The sequence below is a fragment of the Mytilus californianus genome, unplaced genomic scaffold, assembly GCF_021869535.1.
Source record: "Mytilus californianus isolate M0D057914Y unplaced genomic scaffold, xbMytCali1.0.p SCAF_4, whole genome shotgun sequence".
Taxonomy (NCBI): domain Eukaryota; kingdom Metazoa; phylum Mollusca; class Bivalvia; order Mytilida; family Mytilidae; genus Mytilus; species Mytilus californianus.
In genome coordinates this window covers 1,623,471-1,641,696 of record NW_026262690.1, presented here as the reverse complement: position 1 = coordinate 1,641,696, position 18,226 = coordinate 1,623,471, and the positions used below count along the sequence as shown (strand labels likewise).

General features: G+C 32.9%; 1 protein-coding gene across 1 annotated transcript in view; it reads right to left on the bottom strand.

The window, feature by feature from the left end:
- The window catches only part of LOC127737253 (CD109 antigen-like), a 71,274-nt gene that overhangs the window by 2,688 nt on the left and 50,360 nt on the right, over positions 1 to 18,226 (bottom strand). The window contains exons 23-32 of the mRNA XM_052247797.1: positions 15,942 to 16,023; positions 14,346 to 14,502; positions 13,616 to 13,705; positions 11,008 to 11,185; positions 9,630 to 9,850; positions 9,039 to 9,194; positions 7,552 to 7,614; positions 3,963 to 4,072; positions 2,792 to 2,948; positions 861 to 963 (exon numbers count right to left, since the gene is read on the bottom strand). Coding sequence (XP_052103757.1) covers positions 861 to 963; positions 2,792 to 2,948; positions 3,963 to 4,072; positions 7,552 to 7,614; positions 9,039 to 9,194; positions 9,630 to 9,850; positions 11,008 to 11,185; positions 13,616 to 13,705; positions 14,346 to 14,502; positions 15,942 to 16,023 — 1,317 coding nt within the window. The remainder of the gene's footprint in view (positions 1 to 860; positions 964 to 2,791; positions 2,949 to 3,962; positions 4,073 to 7,551; positions 7,615 to 9,038; positions 9,195 to 9,629; positions 9,851 to 11,007; positions 11,186 to 13,615; positions 13,706 to 14,345; positions 14,503 to 15,941; positions 16,024 to 18,226) is intronic.

Sequence of the window (18,226 nt, the reverse complement as noted above, 5' to 3'; positions counted from 1 at the left end):
TTTGTTTGAACGTTTGTTCATCATATATAATATGCTGGTTTTAAAGCAATACATATAAATTTTAACACTGCATCGAAGTGTGATGCGACATCTCTTCTCTTAAGATAGTTAACTTAATGTATAATTTAAAACTCGAGACTTGACGAGTATTCAAAGTGTTCGAAATTAACTGTTGAAATTGAGAAATATTTGATTGCATTTAATTAGGTTGGTGGAATATGTATCTAACTAGTTTTTAGACGATATGTACACACTTGATCTTTTTTTATTTGTCAATGATCTGTAAAACGTTGTGTTAATTATATGAATGTCATCAATCGTGGTGGTCTTTTACTCAGTTTCATCCGTGACGTCGAAATCAGACAAGAAAATTAGACGTCATCATTGAATTAAGAGCAAGCAAATTACATGCACGCTTAATGATAATATTAACCAAATCTTCGAGCAAAGTAATAAGCGACTTAAAATAATAGAAATACTTTCAAGTGCTGATTTTAATGTACTGTGGTAAATGCACCTTTTTATAATGGATTTATATTAAAATGGTAAGAGTTGAGGTTAAAAATCCTAGGATTACTCCTTATTCAATCTTTGGATTTACATGTTTTTTGGGTTGGAGCGTGCAGCAAAATCAAGAAAAGCTCTTTGTACGTCGCTTTATAGCGTTATTTTGATATATTTTTCCTCACCACATGCACTTAAGATCTAGAGTAGTTGGAACAGATAAACTTTTGAGAGATATAAGTACTAGTATTTGAGAACGTCGGAAATCAATAGTAATGCTAGCATTTTGGAAATTGAGATTGATAGGCACTATGCTGTTAGATACTATTCATGTTTGATAATTCGCTTTAACTTACTTGGTTCATTATGCTCTCTCAGCTTGATAGGTACAGGTTTGTGTCGAGCTACTAAGGCAACTCTCCTTATATCTACTTCAATACACATTTGTGTGGACAAAATCTGTCAAAATGAATTTAATATATGTTTTTACAGTATGAAGTGTACCTAGTAAAACGAATAGGTCAATAGTGCATACAACTCATAACTCAGACGGGCGTACACTGTAAGGAGCAAGAAATGTAAATTAAAAAAACATAACATCGCACACAACGCGTGCACCAAGACATGTAAATCAAAACAACATAACACAGACGGACATAACACGCGTGCACCAAGAAAATGTAAATCAAAACAACATAACACAGACGGACATAACACGCGTGCACCAAGACATGTTAATCAAACCAACACACGCAGACGGGCATAACATGCATGCACCTAGACATGTAAATGATATCACCATAACACAGACGGGCATACAACGTGTGTACCAAAACATGTAAATCAAAACAACATAACACAGACGGGCATAACACGTGTGCACCAAGACACGTAAATCAAATCACAATAACACAGACTGACATAACACGCGTGCACCAAGACTTGTAAATCAAAACAACATAACATGGACAGGCATATCACGCGTGCAACAAGACATTTAAATCAAATCACCATAACATATACAGGCATAACACGCGTGCACCAAGACATGTAAATCAAAACAACATAATACAGACGGACATAACACGCGTGCACCAAGAAATGTAAATCAAAACAACATAACACGGACAGGCATAACACGCGTGCAACTAGACATGTAAATCAAAACAACATAACACAGACTGGCGTAAAACGTGTGCACCAAGACATGTAAATAAAAACAACATAACACAGACTGTCATACAACGTGTGCACCAAGACATGTCAATCAAAACAACATAACACAGACGGAAATAACACGCGTGCACCAAGAAATGTAAATCAAAACAACATAACACAGACTGGCGTACAACGTGTGCACCAAGACATGTAAATCAAAACAATATAACACAGACAAAGAAGCTGAAGAATATGACGATCCTGAAGGTATAGAAATTGTTTTTGGTAACTGAAGTATATGAAGACCCTGAAGGTGGAGAAATTGTTTTAGCAACTGAAGTATACGACAATCCTGAAGGTGGAAAAATTGGTTTTGCAACTGAAGTATATGACGATCCTGAAGGTAGAGAAATTATTTTGGTAACTGAAATAAATGAAGATCCTGAAGGTAGATAAATTATTTTGGTAACTGAAGTAAATGACGATCCTGAAGGTAGAGAAATTATTTTGGTAACTGAAATAAATGAAGATCCTGAAGGTAGATAAATTATTTTGGTAACTGAAGTAAATGAATATCCTAAAGGTAGAGAAATTATTTTGGTAACTGAAGTATATGAAGATCCTGAAATGGAGAAATTGTTTTGGCAACTGAAGTATATGACTATCCTGAAGGCGGAGAAATTGTTTTCGCATTATTTCTAATAAAGCTCTGTTCACCTTCTTCGCAACTAATGTGGAGGATGATTATCAGATAGTTATTGTTAGAAAACGCTTTTATTTGACAATTGTTATTATAAAAGCTAAAAAAAAAACCGTTTAAATTCTTTGTTACATTGTTTTGTCCTAATGTTGAATAGAAGAGAAAATTGGTTTACACAGAAAAGTATTTTGGGCAAATTTTAAAACTTGTCTGTAAAAATTAGCGGTTTCCATAACAATAAGAATGATGTTAATATATATATTTTGGACTATTATATATATTTGAAGAAATAATTGGATAAATTTTGCAGACTGTAGCAAAGGTAATGAATTGTAGAAACAAGAACAGATGGTAATTTACAAATGACTGGTAAACAGTTTGTAATATAAAGATTGAAACGACAGCTTTTCATTAATAAAGACTAATTACCGTGTCAAAGTATAAAATAATTGAACGGAAGCCCTTTTCTACTTTTTTATATTGTCCTCCAGTATTGGTAGTATCGATTGAATCTAAGTCAGCTTCCGTCCCAGATGGTACATATACTTCAAGTATTCCCATGGTACTCTGTCCTGCCTTCAACCACCTGTGAACATTGATAATTTTCTATGTTAGCAATATAAAAGTAGTCAGCACTTCTGTGTTGCATGATTTGTCATTGACATGGTCAGATTTATAAATTAACTGTTTACAAAACTTTGAGTTTTTCGAAGTACTAAGGATTTTCTACCCCAGGAATAGATTACATCAGCAAAATTTGGAAAAACCTTTCGGAAATTTAGGTACTCAATGCTCTTCAACTTCATACTTTATTTGGCCTTTTTATCTTTTTTTATTCGGGCGTCACTGATGAATCTGTTGAAAACGTAACACACGTCTGGTGTACATCATTTTAATCATGATATCTGTGATGAATCTGTTGAAGACGTAACACACGTCTGGTGTACATCATTTTTATTCGGGCGTCACTGATGAGTCTGTTCAAGACGTAACACACGTCTGGTGTACATCATTTTAATCATGACATCTGTGATGAATCTGTTGAAGACGTAACACACGTCTGCTGTACATCATTTTTATGCGGGCGTCACTGATGAGTCTGTTCAAGACATAACACACGTCTGGTGTACATCATTTTAATCATGATATCTGTGATGAATCTGTTGAAGACGTAACGCACGTCTGGTGTACATCAATTTAATCATGATATCTGTGATGAATCTGTTGAAGACGTTATACACCTCTGGTGTACATCATTCTAATCATGATATTTGTGATGAATCTGTTGAAGACGTAACACACGTCTGGTGTACATCATTTTTGTTTCGGGCGTCACTGATGAGTCTGTTCAAGACGTAACACACGTCTGGTGTATATCATTTTAATCATGATATCTGTGATGAATCTGTTCAAGACGTAACACACGTCTGGTGTACATCATTCCATTCATCATATCTGTGATGAGTTTATTTATGTACAGTAAAATGTGATGTTTCACTCATATTGGTTAGAATTTTAAAATTTTATATTATAATAGAATTTTTCACTTGTGTTGGTAGGGATAAGACTTTCATCTGCAGAGAAATGATAAATACATTACCTGAAGCAAACTTTGAGTCTAAATCCTTTTGTTGAATCCTTTAGTATCGTTGGTGTCAAGGCAAACGCAGGCTCTCTTAATTGCTTATTCACATTGAACACAACAACAGCCTGCAGATAAGACAGAACATTTTGTTGGTTGCATTGAAAAATAATTATGGTTAGATTTTGATGATTTAGTTCTAAACATCTACGAGTGAAAATAAAAGTTAGTTACAATCTAATAACAAGCAGATATTAAGACGAAAACACCATAACAAATTGGCCATAAAACAAGTAAAATAACAAAAATACCGAACTCCGAGGAAAATTCTAATTGGAAAGTTCCTTATAAAGTGGCAAAATTAAAAGCTTAAACACATCAAACGAATGGAAAACAACTGTCATATTCCTGAATTGGTGTTGGCATTTCGTTATGTAGAAAATGGTGGATTAAACCTGGTTTTATATATATAAATCATACAAAAATAAATGATACAAATAAAAACCAAAACAAAGAATGAAATGTACTGACATACTTACCTACATCATCCACAATCATCTACCATTAACATTAACTGACACACTTACCTCCATCATACAGAATCATCTACCATTAACATTAACTGACACACTTACCTCCATCATACAGAATCCTCTACCATTAACATTTACTGACACACTTACCTCCATCATACAGAATCCTCTACCACTAACATTTACTGACACACTTACCTACATCATCCATAATCATCTACCATTAACAGTAACTGACACACTTACCTCCATCATACAGAATCATCTACCATTAACATTAACTGACACACTTACCTCCATCATACAGAATTATCTACCATTAACATTAACTGACACACTTACCTCCATCATACAGAATCATCTACCATTAACATTAACTGACACACTTACCTTCATCATACAGAATCCTCTACCATTAACATTTACTGACACACTTACCTCCATCATACAGAATCCTCTACCATTAACATTTACTGACACACTTACCTACATCATCCATAATCATCTACCATTAACATTAACTGACACACTTACCTTCATCATACAGAATCCTCTACCATTAACATTTACTGACAAACTTTCCTCCATCATACACAATCCTCTTTCATTTACATTTACTGACACACTTACCTCTATCATACATAATCCTCTACTATTAACATTTTCTGATATAATTACCTTCATCCTACACAATCCTCTACCATCAACATTGACTGACATATTTACCTCTATCATCCACAATCCTCTACTATTAACATTTACTGACATACTTACCTACATCATCCTAAATCATCTACTATTAACATTGACTGACATTCCTACTTCCATCCTACACAATCCTCTATCATCAACATTGACTGACATACTTACCTACATCATCCACAATCATCTACTATTAACATTTACTGACATACTTACCTACATCATCCACAATCATCTACTATTAACATTGACTGACATTCCTACTTCCATCCTACACAATCCTCTATCATCAACATTGACTGACATACTTACCTACATCATCCACAATCATCTACTATTAACATTTACTGACATACTTACCTACATCATCCACAATCATCTACCATTAACATTAACTGACACACTTACCTCCATCATACAGAATTATCTACCATTAACATTAACTGACACACTTACCTCCATCATACAGAATCATCTACCATTAACATTAACTGACACACTTACCTTCATCATACAGAATCCTCTACCATTAACATTTACTGACACACTTACCTCCATCATACAGAATCCTCTACCATTAACATTTACTGACACACTTACCTACATCATCCATAATCATCTACCATTAACATTAACTGACACACTTACCTTCATCATACAGAATCCTCTACCATTAACATTTACTGACAAACTTTCCTCCATCATACACAATCCTCTTTCATTTACATTTACTGACACACTTACCTCTATCATACATAATCCTCTACTATTAACATTTTCTGACATAATTACCTTCATCCTACACAATCCTCTACCATCAACATTGACTGACATATTTACCTCTATCATCCACAATCCTCTACTATTAACATTTACTGACATACTTACCTACATCATCCTAAATCATCTACTATTAACATTGACTGACATTCCTACTTCCATCCTACACAATCCTCTATCATCAACATTGACTGACATACTTACCTACATCATCCACAATCATCTACTATTAACATTTACTGACATACTTACCTACATCATCCACAATCATCTACTATTAACATTTACTGACATACTTACCTACATCATCCACAATCATCTACTATTAACATTGACTGACATTCCTACTTCCATCCTACACAATCCTCTATCATCAACATTGACTGACATACTTACCTACATCATCCACAATCATCTACTATTAACATTTACTGACATACTTACCTACATCATCCACAATCATCTACTATTAACATTTACTGACATACTTACCTACATCATCCACAATCATCTACTATTAACATTGACTGCCATTCTTACCTCCATGATACACAATTCTCTACCATCAACATTGACTGACATACTTATCTCCATCATACATAATCCTCTACCATCAGCATTGAATGGCACACTTACCTGCATCATTCACAATCCTCTACCATCAACATTGACTGCCATATTTACCTCCATCATCCACAATCCTCTACCATCAGCATTGACTGACACACTTACCTTCATCATATACAATTTTTCAACCATTAACATTGACTGACATATTTACCTCCATCATACACCATCCTTTACCATTAACATTGACTGACATACTTACCTCCATCATCCACAATCCCCTACCATCAACATTGACTGACACACTTACCTCCATCATTCACAATCCTCTACCATTAACATTGACTGACACAGTTACCTCCATCATACACAGTCCTCTACTATTAACATTGACTGACATACTTACCTCCTTCATACACAATCCTCTACCATCAACATTGACTGGCACACTTACCTGCATCATTCACAATCCTCTACCATCAACATTGACTGACATATTTACCTCCATCATCCACAATCCTCTACCATCAGCATTGACTGACACACTTAGCTTCATCATACACAATTCTCTACCATCAACATTGACTGACATATTTACCTCCATCATACACCATCCTCTACCATTAACATTGACTGACATACTTATCTCCATCATCCACAATCCTCTACCATCAACATCGACTGACACAGTTAACTCCATCATACACAATCCTCTACTATTAACATTGACTGACACATTTACCTCTATGATACTCAATCCTCTACTATCAACATTGACTGACATACTTACTTTCATCATCCACAATCCTCTACCATCAAAATTGACTGACATACTTACCTCCATCATCCACAATCCTCTACCATTAACATTTACTGACATAATTACCTCAATCATACACAATCGTCTACCATTATTATTTCTGACAAACTTACCTCCAACACCCACAATCCTCTACCATTAACATTTACTGACACACTTACCTTCATCACAAACACATCGTACACAACTTAACTAACACACTTACCTCCACCAAACACCATCCACTACCACTAGAATTTACTGATACACTTTTCACAGTGTTTGGAATCTTAAATAGAAAAAAGAAGTGTAAAAACAATTGTCTAACAAACCAGAGAATAACAGTTGTTGGCAGCTGAAATACAATTGACCAGAAAAGGAGGGTTAGCCTTTTTTCGATATGACTAATACCACTGCTGGTTGCTTCTTGTACACTAGGTCTATCTAGTCTGATCTTCCGTTACTTTATATTGATATTTGAAAAATTCTCAGTTGAAAAATTCAAAATGTAAAGTCTAAAATTTCTATGTTGTGTTAAATGTACTGTTGTTTGTCATTTCGTTGTTTTGTTTTTGCCATGGCATTGTCAGTTTGTTTTCGACCTATGAATTTGAATTTTCCTTTGGTATCTTTCGCCTCTCGTTTATGCTCTCAAATAATATAATGATTTTGCTCTCCAGCCGTTTTCGTTCGAGCTCAAATGATGATTGATATTCCGGAAACACTCGTCGTTCAATCGGAAATCAGTTTCACAATGGTTGTTTTTACAGAAACAATTGTTAAGTGAATAGACAAAGATTTCCTTTACTTTTGATCCATCGGTTCCTCATCTGACGTCCAATAAGTTCCGTTTTGTTTACCCTTGTATTTATATTTTACTTAATTTGTACTTAATCGAGAAAGTGTATACTATATACTATATGTACTATTAACATTTTTGGTGTCGTCTTTGTCAGATTTAGAATCAACTGCAATATCTGTTTTGTTGGTGTTTTTCTTGTTAGATTTATTTGTATGTTTGTTTGAATTTTGAAGGCAGATGTGTTGTATATCTGTGCTGTATGTTTACACAGTTTTGGCTGCTGAATCCCAATTATTGTCATATTAACCTATTATGTCTGTTTCGATTGCTCGCCAAATTTTGTCAATTTAACGGAATTTTAAACAAATGTTATACAAGTGGGAGGTTTAGTCAGCTATAAAACCAGGTTTAACCCACCATTTTCGTCAGAAAATGCCTGTTCCGAGTCAGGAATATGACAGTTGTTTTTCATTCGTTCCGTTGATTGATAAAGTGAAAAGTTTGAGTTTTTATAGACTTCCTCTTTTTGGAATTAACGTTGGAGTTCAGCATTAAAGTTAATACTTTTTTCATTTGGGCAAAATGCTCAGAACAGGGTTAGGTCTTAGAATTTTTTTATATTTTTTATGTAATTTTTAATTTATGATTCTTTTAATGTATTCACTTCAAATCTAATTCAAGCAAAAATGATCCTTGACAGTTTTGTCTGTTGTCTTTACGCCCTCTGTTTTTTTCACGCTCTTAAACGTTACAGAAATTTGGCTTTTGACACGGTTTGGTTTCGAGTATACAAGATGAAAGTTGTTAGGGAAACACAAGTAATGCTTAAGGAAATAATTTAGCCACTTCTTACATATGTAAACATTTGTACATACGAAATAATTCTTAAAACCATTGCGTTTATAACTTACGTCTTTGCTCTGTAGGACCAAAGCATTTTGATTGTTGACCTTGAAAGTTTCACCTACGGGCCATGTATCACCTTTAGTATTTACAATTATTTGAAAATTGGGGGCGTAAATCTTTCCTCCAAGTCCTGCCAATGCCTGGACGGCTATCACTGTATCCTGTAAAATATACAGATTTATAATAATACAACAGATTGAAACCAATGTTATACACAATTGTTTTGTTGACTGTTGCTTGTCTTCTCGTCGTTTTTTGTCTTTTGCCATACTGATGTCAGTTTGTTTTCGACATACGAGTTTGAATATTCCTTTGATGTTTTCTGTCTCTCGTTTATACATTGACTCGACATTGCAATGAAAGTGAGGTTTTAGGACTAAATGTGTAGTTGAATATTGACAAAGGAAAACTATAAAAGGTTACATAAATAAAATGAAATATATCACTTCAACAAATCTATGGATTTTAGTGTATTTCTTAGATTTGTTAGTGACCATCGTGTTACAAAAATGAAAAAAAATGAAAAAATAACCGCTACAATACCTTTTGCATTTATAGGTTATATATTATCATAGTATTATATCACCGTTGTTTACCTGTGTAGAAATAAATCCACCGCTAGGATTTCTTTGTCTAGCTAACCATTTTAAAACACGAATGCCATTAGTTGTATCATCCCTCAAATTGTAACCTAAAAGTACGTATGACGTCATTTCTACATCTAATGCTCTAACGTCATTACGTGGTGACCTCCATGATATCCAAGGTTGTATTTTATCTGATTCAGTGTCCGGTAAAACCCAATATTTTTCACCACCTTTAAAATGATGTATACATGTATATATAATTTAGTACTTCCTTTATATTTATATGAAATAATAAAAAAATGGTACAGACATACTCCAAATACCTGAAGAACATGATACCCACCCTTCACCGTCTAAATTTACTTGTTTTGTCGCATCTTTTCAGCAATAAGAAATGTTTTGTTCAACCGCTTTTGGTTTGATATTGGCCATGTTAATGTTTGACGCCCAACCGGAATTGCGGCCATCCACAACCTGTACATCCAATGGCTGAGGATTTGGTAGTTAGTCTATGTAGGTTGTGTATAAAAAAGCTGTCGAATACAATTTGAATTGGGATGATACATCTGATGCTAGGTTCCATGTACAAACAATCGATGAAAACTTTGAAACATCCCTAAGAAGGAACCACTGATGACCTTTTGTTAACCGCAAACGTTCTGTGTCTATCCAAATGTGTGGCTTTTCACAAAGTTGACCGACTTTTTAGAACCTATATATATTCATTTGATTTTAATTTGTTTTCGTTCTGAATTGGATTGAAATATTTACCAATTGACTTTAATCAAACAGCAATCAACACAATCAAACATATTTGTATTTAGGAGTTCCAAGTCTAAAAAGTTATTTAAATTTTTCTTAAAATTATTTCCATTATCAGAATAAGATACGGAGTTGTGGTGTTGCTAATGAGACGAATATCAAGCATAGCCCAAATGATGTGACTTTAAGCAACTATAGGTCACCTTACGGACTTTACAAATGTGTATAAAACCATATCATTTGTCAGTCAGCTATTAAAGACCATATACGACAAAATATAAAACACTTCAAACAAACAAAAAACAAAAGGTCTAATTTATGACAAAACAAGAATTTAGGAACAAACATAAAAAAAACACCAAACAACGACAACCACTAAATTACAGAAGATCATATATTTAGTATACAGAAATATGCATTTAGAATGTAAAGTCACTTAAGCAATGAAAAAGTATAAACATTGCCTAAATAACATACAGATAGAGGGGATGGAGAATTAATCTAGTATATGCAAATCAAAATCTACATGTAAATATTTATAAAAATGTAAATAATTTTTTAAAACACATTAGCAAATTTCAATGAATTACAATTTCATAAAACTGGATAGTATATTAATCATTACCAGTGATGTTTGCTTTCTTCTCAAGTTTTCCTAAAATGGCATCAGTTGAAGAATGCTTAACCAATGATAATGCGTAAAATGATATAGCAAGTTCGTACAAGTTAGCCATTGAAACAGGTCCTCCCTTTGCAGTGTAATCTGTTGCTTTCTTGATAGCAGTAGTAACTTGTTGCTTAATCTGAAATGACAATGAAGGATAAATCATATGAATACTTTTTTCTTCTTTTTTGGTTATTTTCTTCTCTAACAACTTGAATATGCCTTCAAGGTTTGATTCAAAGAAAATTTCAAAGGACAGTAGAAACCAATCAGTATCCTTTGGTTTAAAAAAAATCAAAAACTAATTTTTTTAAACAGACAGATGGTCAGAGAGGTAATGGTTCCGATAATCAGATTCCTTGCCTTTTTAACCAACTCATCTGAAACCACTCATCATATTTCATGAAACTTTGTAGATGATTAGGGCATACTATGTAAATGTGCATACCGACTGGAAATAATGCTTCTTCTAGGAGTTATGTCCCTTTGAAATTAGAAATTAAGCTTTAATATACTACTGCAATAGTTAGTCAGCGCAATTTCTCTGAAACCACACAACACAATTTCATGAAATGTTGTAGTTATTTAGAAAATAATATATAGATATGCATATCCACAGAAATTTTTTATCAGTTCACTTTTTATGACAAGACATATGACGTCATACTGGTATGTGCAAAAAACTAGATCAATGATTCGCGAAATTTTTAATTCAACACAATGAGAGTGTTGACCATATGAGATATAGGTTTAACAACTGCTTGATATCAACTCTCGTTTTTTAATCTAAATAGTAATAATGAACTCCATGGCTCGTTTACTATTATATTGAAATTAAATAACTCGAGTTGATATTAAGCGACATCCAACTCTCACTCGTTCTGAAACCGTTAATAGTGAATAACAGGTAATGGCTACACATTTTTGGTAATCTCTATTGTACAAAACAATACAATAACAAATACTGGCTACACATGCCTGGTAATCTCTATTGTACAAAACAATACAATAACAGATACTGGCTACACATGTCTGTTGATCTCTATTGTACGAAACAATACAATAACAGATACTGGCTACACATGCCTGGTAATCTCCATTGTACAAATCAATACAATAACAGATACTGGCTACACATGCCTGGTAATCTCTATTGTACAAAACAATACAATAACAGATACTGGCTACATATGCCTGGTAATCTCTATTGTACAAAACAATACAATAATAGATATTGGCTACACATGCCTGGTAATCTCTATTGTACAAAACAATACAATAACAGATACTGGCTACACATGTCTGGTAATCTCTATTGTACAAAACAATACAATAACAGATACTGGCTACACATGCCTGGTAATCTCTATTGTACAAAACAATACAATAACAGATACTGGCTACACATGCCTGATAATCTGAATTGTACAAAAACAGTACAAACATTAAGACAACCACGGAGAACATCATTATTTACACCAAGATGTCGTTAAATGAAATTGGATACCCTGCATTTATCATGCTTTTCAATATCTAATCATCAAATAGCTGAAAGACCCAATCCTAAATGATTGAAAATTATCATTCTGCATTGACAATGTATTTTGATGTAAATTAGATACACCCATTTGGGCTAACGCCCTCAAGGTGTATCTAATACAAGTTATTAGTATCTACGTTAGACATTTTATTTATGAAACATTATTCGACTTGTTCTATTTATGGGTATTTTATGGTGGCTGCTTAAGGCCATTTCGCGTTTTCCCGATTTCGCCTTTTCGCCTTTCATATTTTGTACGGCGAAAACGCGAAAACGCGAAATCGCGAAATGGTTTCACTTCTTGATATCGCGTTTTCGACTTTACGATTTCGTGTTTTCGAGTTTGTCAATTACTGCCCCTTTCTGTCAATCATTTCGTATCTTTTATCTGATTGGATTATGATTCACAATTTCAAGATAACCTGACCGGATTATATTATTTTCAAGTGCTATTAATTTTTACAACGAGTACTAAGTAATAAGAATAATAGAAATATATTTGTTTAAAGAGATTTACTCGTTAGGATTAGACCAATTTTCAGTAAGGCTCTCTGCATACAATATTAATTATCTATATAAATCATATTTGTTTTTCATAAATTGTTTTGTTATAAATTAGGCCGTTAGTTTTCTCAATTGAAATGTTTATAATTCTTCATTTATGGTCCTTTTATAGGGAGCAGTAATTGACAAACTCGAAAACGAGAAATCGAGAAAACGCGAAAACCCAAACTCGAAAACGGAAATTCGCGAAGTCTAAAACGCGAAACCAAGAGGTGAAACCATTTCGCGTTTTCACAATTTCGACTTAGCGTTTTCGTGTTTTCGACTTCGAGTTTCCGACTTCGCATTTTCGCCCTTAAGGCGAAAACGCGAAATGGCCTTAACCGGCCACCATAGTATTTAACTTTTTATATGTTTGAGTTTTGAATATAGAAATCAGAAACTTTTATTTAGGTAAAACAGGTATTAAGAAAAATCAATCCATGTATGTAATTTGGTAATAATGAGAAGTATTATTTAACTTACCTTTGGAGATACTTGATCATTAGCTCTTGCTTCGTGGAGTGCGATGAGAACAAATGCTGTAAGACTTCTTTTGCTTGAAACAGAACCTCCCTGTAATATGACCATTTGAATCAATACTGATATACAGATAAGATTGAAATCATATAATATAGTATATTTCAAAGGTAAGATATCTATTAAAATTAGATTATTTGATCACAGATACCTCGCCATACCAATGGTGGCGAATCTTCCAAACTACCTCACATCTTATCAAATAAGTTTTACATACATGAGCAACACGACGTCTGCCACATATGGAGCAGAAACTGCTTACCCTTCCACAGCACCTGAGATCACCCACGGGTTTTATTGGGGTTCGTGTTTCCCAGTCTTTAGTTTTCTATGTTGTGTTTTGTATACTGTTGCTTGTCGTTTGGTCTTTTTTTCGTTTTTTGAAATGGAATTGGCAGTTTATTTTCCACTTATGAGTTTGCATTTCCGTTTGGCATCTTTCGTCTCTCTTTTACATCTTCTCAATGGTAGAACACATTATAATTAATTTCTTTTTCTAAAATGCTGTTGATAACGTCGTCTTGATCGGATAATGCAACACTCACTCCAAATGTTATGCAATCTTAAAGTGCAGATAATATTTCTTTTCTTTAATTTAAGCATTGTAATCAGTTTAATATTCTTCCCATGATATACTTAGTATTCGATAATGAAAAAGTTAAAACATGATACTGACCTGCATTTCCTTATAAATTACAATCCCCGGTTCATTGAATGCCCCTGATGGATCCTGCTGCCTAATAAGCCATTGGATAGCTTTTGTCATTACGTTAATGTCAATGAATGTTAAGTCTGCGGCTTGGGAAAAGGATTTAACTACAAATGCGGTTAACCTGACAAAAAAGACAGACATAAATTGTATAACAATAATAAGCTGTAAACTTAACCGATCTGTTTGAAACTTTGTTGCGTTTAACATGTGGAAAAGTAACTTAAACCAACACGGCATAAGTTTTACGACAACCATCACGAATTGGTTAAATGTGTTTCAACTAACTAGCGATACGTTTTCGCGGTCTTAGATCTTAAGATGCATGACTAGCATTTAGACTGAACTTGAAAACTGATGATAGATGCATAACAAAAGACGTTCCCAGTCTCACTCCTTTTGAAGTTCATATTTTGTGAGCTACCTTTATTTGTCTCTTCTTTCAATTCCTATCATGATAACTTTGTTAGAGGTTTGCTGTTTTCAAGGAGGCTTTTATACCATGAGTTTCATGTGGTGAAGTTAAAATCATCCCTTCTTAAATTATACGAACGCCATTACGAGTTAGTCGACCGTTATCGAGTATCTCTTTAACAGATGACTACAGATATGTTCCAATTGTCGTAACCACAATCCCATCCTCTTTTCCTCGAATGTAACCTACCTAATTAGACTTATCACCTGGTTTATAATGACATGAGCAACACGACGGATACCACTTGTGGATCAGCTTACTCTTCTGGAGCACATTTGGTTTTGGTGGGGTTCGTGTTACTCTTTTTATATTTAGTTTTGTTTTTATATGCTGTGTTTTGTATTCTGTTTGTCTTTCGGTCTTTTTTGGTTTTTTTCCGTAGCGTTGTCACTATATTTTCGACTTACGAGTTTGAATGTCCCTTTGTTATCTTTCGCCGTTCTTTAACATTACCTTTTACCTTGTAAACAAATAAAAATAATATTTTTCTATTTCTTGGTTGATTGATATTTTCGAAATAAGTTATTGATTTCATTTTACAATCAATTTGGGGTGTGCATTTTTAATTTATTCGTTCTTTTTATTTTTTCCATTCGTTTTTAATGACAAAAAGACCACAAATTTCCAAACTTTTCTCTGGTATTGATATAACAGAGAATATGAACGGTTCGGAGAAGCTTCTGTTTTAAAACAGTTTTGACTATTATTAATTTGAGAATTATAGTTCAGCCGATGCTGTAGCAGTATTTATATTGACAGAGGTTGTCTGTGACGCAGGATAAGGTCAACCCATAATAAAACCAGAGGATATCAAGGAGTTATCTAAAGAGTTCGATATGGCCAATTATAAGACCAGCAGATATCGAGGAGTTATCTAAAACGTTCAATATGACCAATTATAAGACCAGCAGATATCTAAAAATTTTCTAAAACGTTGGATATAGCCAATTATAAGACCAGCAGATATCGAGGAGTTATCTAAAACGTTCGATATGGCCAATTTTAAGACCAGCAGATATCGAGGAGTTTTCCTAGTCGTCCGAAAATGCAAACCCATAATGAAACCAAAAGATAAAATTAAACCTTACCAGGTAGTTCCACTTTTATCGTTACTTCCAAACGCACTAAAAGAACCATCACTATGTACAAATGAAAGTTCCCTTTGATAACCTGAAAAAAAAACGTTACTTATATTCAATTTATATCATTAATTATTAAATGAAATCAAAGGTTGATTCAAAGAAGCTTTAACATATGAAATATTATTTGATTTGACCTATCATATTTTTTTATATAAAACGTTGTATAGAAACAAAACTTTATTATTCGAAATTTCTAACAATCTGGCTGCAAAACATAGTTTGAAAATTAATTTAATCGTACTTAAGGATGTACTTAGGTGATCTAAGGTAAAATTGAATAAATCAAGAATTCAAAATTGATACTTTAAGCTGGAAGAGTATTAGTTAAGGATCAAAATAAGCTAAAAATATTGATAGGTCATGGAGCTCCTTTTCGAGATATTTGATTTATAAAATATGGCGGTAAAAGGCTGACTCGGAATTTTACCTTATATTTGCATTGGTATTATTTTGGTCTCAAATCAAAAGAAAGAAAATCAAGAATCTGCTTAAATTTTGTCAAATGACCATTTATGAGCTATTAAGTCTTATGTTAAAAGATAAATAGGTGTTATGGGGCAAAATATTTTACCTTGTATCGTATGGAAAAACACTGAGGAGTCCGAACATTTGACACTTATTCCAAAACCTCACCTAAGTACATCATTAACACCAGTATTACAAACTAAAAAAAAGACGTAGTGAAAAAAATTGGTTCAACTTATCATCATAAAAAAGATTGGCTAACTTAGATAAAAATATCTTGTTTAATCAGATTAAATCATTTTTTTTTTAACAACAAAAATATATTCTTTATTCTTTAGATTGCCTGTTGCATTTATACTTCACTGTCCAAGCGCCACTGGAGTATTCCTGTGAATATTTCTGAATGGCCAGGAACTTATTCAGAATATAATTTAAAAACATTACATAAACTATGACAATGTATATTAATTATTCTATTATATCAATTTCTTTAAATTTATGAAAAATACATTTTGAGAAATCATTTTGCTTTCATTCATAACCCTTCGTAATTCCTTTCAAAACAATTTGTACACATCTAAGCATTTCAATTTTTGCTCTGAAACATAGTATGACTTGTAAATGCAAAAACCTAAAACTGTCAAATAATAGCAAAACCATAATATCCCTGATCTGATATTTTGTATCCAAATACTATATGTTTTAATGATATCTTGTTTTTAAAATTGAGTTTTGTTAGGAGATGTTCCACTTTTTTAAAAATGAACATGTAAAAAAGAAATGTAAGTAATCTTCCTCTTCTGCTTTACAAAAATTACATTTACTATTGTTAGAAATTTTCCATTTAAATAGCAACTGCTTTGTGGGAATAATATAATGTAGCAGTTATTATCTAAACATTTTCATCTTGTTCTCTCTTAATAATTTAAATATAAAATCGTTTACGAATGACATATGTGGCCTGTAATCTAACTTTAAATATCTTGTCCAGATGTTAATACCAATTGGCTGTGTATATTTTTGATCTACTAAACTATTATATAACATTTTATTATAGATATCTTTTATTTGTATTTGTTAATTTCCCCATCTCAATTTATCCTTACAAATAGTGATTTTACTCTTTATAAGGTTTTCTTTACTCAGAACTTGCTGCCATTCCTTCCGGATGAAGGATTTAAATATCTTAAACTCTGCAATCCAATTTGACTTATTGCTTAATTTTTCTAACATAAAAATCTCTGATAACTTTCCATAACGATCCAGTATGTCGTTTATATATATCAATCCACTTGTTACCCAGTTTTGAAAGAACAAGCTTTTGTTGCAATGTTTAATGTGTCTATTTCCCCAAATAATCTGTTTTCTGATATTTGAAAAATGATCTTTACATTTTGTTAAACCTCCCCCTGTTTTCACCCAACTTGAAATTATTAGCAAAAAAAAGTCCTGTATTTTTTAAAATTCTTTTAGTGATTTCACATATCTAAATTCATGTTAAAGACAAGAAAATGTTTACCCAGATTGTTGAGATATTTGGTAGGAACAATCTTCCAGGTTGGCTGAGTGGTTGTAGTTAATTTGGAAACCCATTAAGCTCTCAATGATGTGAAAAAGCTATCAAAATCAACCATTTTTAACCCCCTTTTTGATATTCCCCGATAATTGTATTTCTTTACGTTGTCATTTTTACCTTTCCAAATATATTTAAAACAACAGCTTTCAATTTCTTTAATAAATTTGTCTGGAACAACACATGAAATAGC